The sequence below is a fragment of the Ambystoma mexicanum genome, chromosome 11 (assembly GCF_040938575.1).
Source record: "Ambystoma mexicanum isolate Mex_15411 chromosome 11, UKY_AmexF1_1, whole genome shotgun sequence".
Lineage (NCBI taxonomy): Eukaryota > Metazoa > Chordata > Amphibia > Caudata > Ambystomatidae > Ambystoma > Ambystoma mexicanum.
The window spans coordinates 1,444,263,703-1,444,271,131 of record NC_090934.1 but is presented as its reverse complement, the minus strand read 5'-3'; the positions used below and the strand labels follow the sequence as shown (position 1 = coordinate 1,444,271,131).

Below are 7,429 nucleotides of genomic sequence, written 5' to 3'. Positions count from 1 at the left end.
ATTCTCTCGCACAATTGAGATATGCAGTATTGGAGGTGTTACCCACGAAAAAATATAACAGAGATATGAAGAAATGGAGGGCACAGCAAGAAGCTTTTTGGATTGATAAATTGGACGCTCTTGCTCCTGATGGAATTAACGAGGAGTTTGATTTGAGTTGCTTTCTATGAGAATGTTTTCATTTTTGAGATGCTATAAACATGTGTTAGAATTCTTTGAAAGTCCAGGCTAGCATATATATCCTACTCTCTCATTTTCATTCTTGATCTTATCACTTTTTTTCTTTTCTTTATTGTATTACATGAATGTGACAAGCGAGTAGTCATTTTTCTTCTTCTTTTTCGTTTTCTTTTCTTTTCTTTTTTCCGCTTTTATATATTATAGACTCTTCACTATATCAGTTTGGTCAAGTATAGTTTTTATTTTATGTAAGGAGATTTTTCCTGAATTTTGTAAGCTATATTTCAGAATCAGAACGCATTGATTTATGTGTTAATCCTAAATTAGATGATTTAGGTAGTGTTACGATGCACATTTGAATTTTCACTAATATTTACTCTAGATAGGTAGCGAACACACCACTCTAATATGGCCGCCATATTCGGTTGACTTAGCAAAGGTACTATTACCATGGGGACCCATGGTTACCTTTAAACAACATTAGATATTCAGTGAAACGCGCGTTTCTGAGTTTGATGTGAGTTGCTTTCTATGTGAATGTTTTCGTTTTTTGAGATGCTATAATTATGTGTTAGAATTCATTGAAAGTCCAGGCTAATATATATATCCTATTCTCGCATTTTCAATTTTTGATCTTACCACTTTTTTCTTTATTGTACTACATGCACGTGACAAGCGAATAGTCATTTTTCTTCTTGTTTTCCTTTTCTTTCCTTTTTTCTGCATTTGTATATTGAAGACTCATTACTATATCAGCTTGGTCAAGTATAGTTTTAATTTTATTTTATTTTATTTTATGTAAGGAGATTTTTCCTAAATTTTATAAGCTATATTTCAGAATCAGAACTCATAGATTTAAGTGTTAATTCTAAATTAGATGATTTAGGTAGTGCTATGATGCACATTCGAATTTCCACTAACATTCACTCTAGATAGGTAGCGAACATACCACTCTAACATGGCCGCCATATTTGGTTGACTTAGCAAAAGTATTATCACCATGGGGTTCCCATGGTAACCTTTGAACAACACTAGATATTTAGTGAGACGCGCGTTTCTGCGGTTTCACCGTGTATTGAGACGAGTTTGTATACAGCACTAGGTAAGTTTGTGCCTACAGCCGTAAGGATGATAACTAGAGTAGACCTAGAGTACCACCTAATGGATACATATATTTACAGATTGTTGTTTCGAGAATTGTTTGTGTCAGAGGAAATACTGCGATCTCTGCTAGCGAACGCGCAGCCATTTTTGGAGGCTTCATTTTGTTACAGGGAGACCAGGTCAGTGTAATTATTAGTTCCCTAGCATTATGTCTAAGTGATGTGACTCTGGGTAATGACTAAATGACATTTCTGTTTTCTCTCCATTGGTATGGTTATACGCTTAATTTCTCAACATTCCAATTTTCCGTACGTATATTTAATATTTTATCTGGTTTGTGCACTGATGGGCATGAAATGGTGGCACTTTTTATTGGTGATGTATATTTACGTTTCTTTTATACATGGGATTAATGCTCTGGAAATGTGGTATTTATTGACTGCTATGTTTTGCACATTCGTGCATACTTGCCAACCGTGACTATGGACTTGATATTGCTTGTTTGATCATTCTTTTTGGTGTTTTCGTGACTTTAACTTGTGTGACTTATGATTATATACAGGCCCTGATGAAGGATTTAGTCCGAAATGCATTGGCCTATCCCAGAAAGCATTTGCATTAAGAAGAAATATTAATTGATGACATTTGTTTGTTTTTTTGTTCGAATAAACAGTATATATAATATAAGCATTTTGCATCAGATTGTGAGTACTAGTGAGATGGTTTTTTGACTCACTGAAAATAAGCCACTTTGCTTTGTATGTTGCCCTGTTACTTTTGACCTCCTCCCCTTTCTGTGAGTGCTGTGTTTGTGATCCCGGTAGTGCTTGCACTTCTGCGTGTGTGCTGCTCCTCTCTTCCCTTGGCTGTGTCGTTAGCAATGTGTGTATGTTGCTTTTGGTGGATTGCTTTGTATGTTGCCCTGTTACTTTTGACCTCCTCCCCTTTCTGTGAGTGCTGTGTTTGTGATCCCCCCAGTGCTCGCACTACTGCGTGTGTGCTGCTCTTCCCTTCCCTTCGCTGTGTCGTTAGCAATGTGTGTATGTTGCTATTGGTGCATTGCTTTGTATGTTGCCCTGTTACTTTTGACCTCTTTCCCTTTCTGTGAGTGCTGTGTTTGTGATCCCCCCAGTGCTCGCACTACTGCATGTGTGCTGCTCTTCCTTTCCCTTTGCTGTGTCGTTAGCAATGTGTGTATGTTGCTATTTGTGGATTGCTTTGTATGTTGTCCTGTTACTTTTGACCCCTCCCCTTTCTGTGAGTGCTGTGTTTGTGATCTCCCATAGTGCTTGCACTACTGCGTGTGTGCTGCTCTTCCCGTCCCTTGGCTGTGTCGTTAGCAATCTGTGTATGTTGCTATTGGTGGATTGCTTTGCATGTTGCCCTGTTACTTTTGATCTCCTCCCCTTTCTGTGAGTGCTGTGATTGTGATCTCCCATAGTGCTCGCACTAATGCGTGTGTGCTGCTCCTTTCTTCCCTTGGCTGTGTCGTTAGCAATGTGTGTATGTTGCTATTGGTGGATTGCTTTGTATGTTGCCCTGTTACTTTTGACCTCCTCCCCTTTCTGTGAGTGCTGTGTTTGTGATCCCCCTGGTGCTCGCACTACTGCGTGTGTGCTGCTCTTCCCTTCCCTTGGCTGTGTCGTTAGCAATGTGTGTTTATTGCTATTGGTGGATTGCTTTGTATGTTGTCCTGTTACTTTTGACCTCCTCCCCTTTCTGTGAGTGCTCTGTTTGTGATCCCCCTGGTGCTTGCACTACTGCGTGCGTGCTGCTCTTCCCTTCCCTTGGCTGTGTCGTTAGCAATGTGTGTATGTTGCTATTGGTGCATTGCTTTGTATGTTGCCCTGTTACTTTTGACCTCTTTCCCTTTCTGTGAGTGCTGTGTTTGTGATCCCCCCAGTGCTCGCACTACTGCGTGTGTGCTGCTCTTCCTTTCCCTTTGCTGTGTCGTTAGCAATGTGTGTATGTTGCTATTTGTGGATTGCTTTGTATGTTGTCCTGTTACTTTTGACCTCCTCCCCTTTCTGTGAGTGCTGTGTTTGTGATCTCCCATAGTGCTTGCACTACTGCGTGTGTGCTGCTCTTCCCGTCCCTTGGCTGTGTCGTTAGCAATCTGTGTATGTTGCTATTGGTGGATTGCTTTGTATGTTGCCCTGTTACTTTTGATCTCCTCCCCTTTCTGTGAGTGCTGTGATTGTGATCTCCCATAGTGCTCGCACTACTGCGTGTGTGATGCTCCTTTCTTCCCTTGGCTGTGTCGTTAGCAATGTGTGCATGTTGCTATTGGTGGATTGCTTTGTATGTTGCCCTGTTACTTTTGACCTCCTCCCCTTTCTGTGAGTGCTGTGTTTGTGATCCCCCTGGTGCTCGCACTACTGCGTGTGTGCTGTGGGATTGTGGCTTCGCCGGGAGCGCGCGCTGTCACTTGGAACCTCGGTCTGCTCTGAGCTCCACTGACAGCGCGCGCTCCCGGTCCGGCCCCCTGTGTTATTGGAAGACCCTCCACCAATGGGAGAGCAGGGCCTGCGCGCTGATTGGCTGCCGGCTCCTCATTGAAGCACCCTTTTGCTGGCGGAGATGCGGCGGCGCGCGCGGGTCCAGCCGCTGGAGCAAAAAAAACAGACTTTTGGGCAAAATCGCCCCAAAAGTCTAAGGAAGGCACTGGCCGCCCTGCGCGCGGGCTCGGGCAGCAGCAGCAGCGCGATGGCATCCGCGGGAGGCGCCCGGCGGCCGTGAGGCGCCCGCCGCCGCGGACGGAGCCGCCGGGAGCGCGCACAGGCGCAGCCAGCGCAGGATGCCCGGGCAGAAGAAGCAGCCCCCGCCGCCGGGCGCTGTGGAGCCCGCGCCCAGCACCCCCGCCAAAAAGAAGAGCAAGCCCTCCTGCTTCCTGAACATCAAGGTCTTCCTGGTGTCCGAATGCGCGCTCATGCTGGCGCAGGGCACGGTGGGGGCTTACCTGGTGAGTGCTGGGCCGGTGGGAGGGGGCCAGGGATGCCTCTGGGTAGGGGACCCTGTGCACCTCTGGAGGTGGCACCTGGATCATGCTGGAAGCGATCTGGGGGTGGAAGGGGGTGGGGCTGGGGGTGCAAGGGAAGGGGCACCTGAGGAGGGTCGAGAGTGGAAATGGGACGTGGAGTTGTGGGGGGGGGGCGGGGATCTCGAGATGGTTCAAACAGCGAAACACCTGCGAGTTGGGTGCCCGGAAGATTGTCCGCAGGACGTTTTGGGGGTGAATTGTTGCATCTGTACTGTACGTGCTCCTGTATTCTCTTGGGAGGGGGGTGGGGGGCGTGCTGTAGAGGGGGAGTAGGGAGTGAGGTTGATGGTAAGGAGCGAATGAAGTATGCAGTGAGACACATTGGCAAATGTGGGGTCACCAAGCGAATCGTTGGAGGACACGCAGGGTGTCCATATATGGGAGCACATTGGGGTCGTTGTCGCATCAGGGGTTCTAAACGGACATCTGGGGGCTGCTAAGGGACACACGGAGTGCATTGGAGTCCAGAGCGTCTGGCGGGTGCAGGAGGCCCCACTTTAATGTTGGCAGTCACAGGGTTAACATTGTGAGAATCGGGACATCGCGCGAGGGTAGAGTTGGGGCGCCCCCGGGGAAAGTCTGTGGGTAGCTGAAGGCTCAGAATGACTATAGGTGCTCCATCTGCTAAATACAGCGTGGGGCCCGAGCTTCCTTGGTCCTGGGGGAGGATGGGGAGTTTTTGAGTGCACCCCTCCCCCCAGTGCTGGAGCATTTGCAGAATGCAGGAGGTCGGAGCACACATAAGTGTACTCAGACACACCCATGGTGAGTGCTGAGGTAGGGGCTACTGCTCATCCTTCAGAGGGGCACGGGGTAGGTCCTCCGGGCCGCTGTATGAACCCGAATCTTGAACTGTTAATGAGAGCTAATAGCGAGGTCCGGAATTGTGTTTGTGGGTGGAGTGCTGGTGATATGGTCGATTATTTATAACGCGCTTAATACCCAGAGGTGTCTAAGCGCGGACCCCGGGGATCGAACCGGTGTTGCTCCCTGGGGACCGTGACTGCCAGAGGTTCCTTGCTTGGAGGTGAGCACAGCTAGGGATCAAGCAGGCGCAGTGTGACATCTAGGAGGAGACCCCCCCACGCCCCTCACCCCCACCCTCACCTTCTGGCGAGATCTGTCAGAGCAGGCGAGCTGGTGCCTGCTGGCCTGAGCCGTAAGCTAGTAAGCCAGAGCTGACGGGGGTGCAGTTTTTTGGGTGGTTGAGTTTCTGGGCCCTGGCTCCACACCTGGGATGAGTGCTGGCCCACTTCATGGGCCCTAGGCGTGGACTGTTAGGGCTCCAGAACCGCAGCCAGAGCTGCCCGTTGCCTTGGCCCCAAGCTGGGTGGCCAGGGGGTTAGGCCCGTGGTGATAACATCCAGGGGAAAGACACTTGAAGCTAAGTAGCAGTCATGCCCATCATGTTGGGATCATTGCCCTCTTTACACCGAGCTGACAAGGGCCCACTGATGTGTAATGCATGCCTGCTAGGGGCATAGTGCCAGGGCAACCTCTACCAGGGTTGTCCTAGTGATCCGTTACATAGCTTGGAATGACCTCTCACCAGTGCCAGGGGGGGGGGGCACACTGCACTGCCAGGAAGGCAGATCCTGCCAGGCCCCCACACCCCCTTTGCTCCCCTCCCACAATCTCACCTTCCAAAGTTTTTTTGTTTGTTTTTAAACTGCCCAGTGACAACGTCCAGAAGCTTGTGGGGGCTCCTCGCCAGCACACATCTGTCTACTAATTGCACCATCTATTTATTTATTTATTTATTGTACATTTATAAAGCGCGCAGAGCCCAGAGGCAACTTCAGGGTAACAGCGACTTCCAGCACACGTTTCCACGTTTAAAGGGCTTTCAAGAGGGTGAGTACTGTATGAGCTGGCTCAACACAGTGCCGCAGCTCTCTATAGAGGAGAAGCAAAACGAGGAGCTAGACGTGCATAGAGGTGACCTTCGAGCACGCCCACCGCCCTCTTCCCCCGAGAGACACCCCTTAAATTGGCATATGGGCGACTGGCGAGGGGGTGTGAGAGAAGTGTCCGTGTGCACGAGGCCAGCCTCCCGGACTCCCACGCGACCCCCCCCCCACCCCGACACGCACTCGCAGAATCCCCCAATGCCCCTCCTTTAGAAGAGTCTTGCGTCTAGAATATGGGCCGACGGCCGCTATGGAGAATCCACGGTCATGCCGGCGAGCTACAGCACTGCCTCCGGCCGTGGAGTAACGAGCCCGAATGCTGCACAGCGCAGCACGCACCGCCACCAAGCTGGGGTGTCTTTCGAGTGTGTGTCCTTTAATGCTCCATCCTACACGAATGGCAAGCCCACCCGTGTAACTGTTTAAATGATAACGTGCCTGGGCAACACGTGAAACGCCCCCACTTTCGCGTGCAGCACACACAAACGAAAATGTAAAAAAAATACGCATCGCGGTGTCCATACAATTGACGTCTTTAGTAGTCAGCGTTTTGTTAAAGATTTCTTTATTTAATATACCGCGCGCCTTTTACTGAGGGCTTCCGTACACCTGCGAGGGGATGATTGCGGCATATGCGTGTGGAGAGAGCTAGCCAGGGACCAGAAGACTGTACGTGTCCTGCCGCCTGCTCATGGCTGATCCAAGATGATAGATATGGACGTTGTCAATATCGCATGCACAAGTTCGCGGATAAACACGTGTTCGCGGACCGGCCCACTCTCCCCTAATGATCTGCCAGGATTGATGCTGTCCAATGGGCGGAATGACGTTTTGCACACACTGTCTGCAACACGTTCAATGCAGACTTTTAGAGGCAAGGCTGGGGGGGCGGGGGGGCTTTGCTGGGAGGCACCCCATCAACCAGGTTGCTTTTGTAAAGGGCGATTGCTAACAGAGTAAATGGAACGTCACGTGCAAGAAATCAGCCGATCCGCAGCACTGGCGTAAAAGACCCGGCGGCTCTGCTAAACGCTGCCTTCCTTGCGAGCTAGTTTGGGAAATGCAGTTTCCAGGGATCTGCACGGCATCAACGGAGACATGTCCGCATTTTTTTTGTTTGCTTTGTTTTTCATCTCTCGAATGTCAGATTATGCGATACATAATTCAGAGCGTGGGATCTGATGTCACGTTGGTC

The 7,429-nt window shown here is 49.4% G+C and overlaps 1 protein-coding gene across 2 annotated transcripts in view; it reads left to right on the top strand.

Annotated features, from left to right (window-relative positions):
- The first annotated feature begins 3,855 nt into the window (after window positions 1–3,855).
- The window catches only part of SLCO3A1 (solute carrier organic anion transporter family member 3A1), a 677,321-nt gene continuing 673,747 nt past the window's right edge, over window positions 3,856–7,429 (top strand). For both annotated transcript variants that reach the window (XM_069625078.1, XM_069625077.1), the window contains exon 1: window positions 3,856–4,246. In XM_069625078.1, coding sequence (XP_069481179.1) covers window positions 4,082–4,246 — 165 coding nt within the window. In that variant the 5' untranslated portion in view covers window positions 3,856–4,081. The remainder of the gene's footprint in view (window positions 4,247–7,429) is intronic.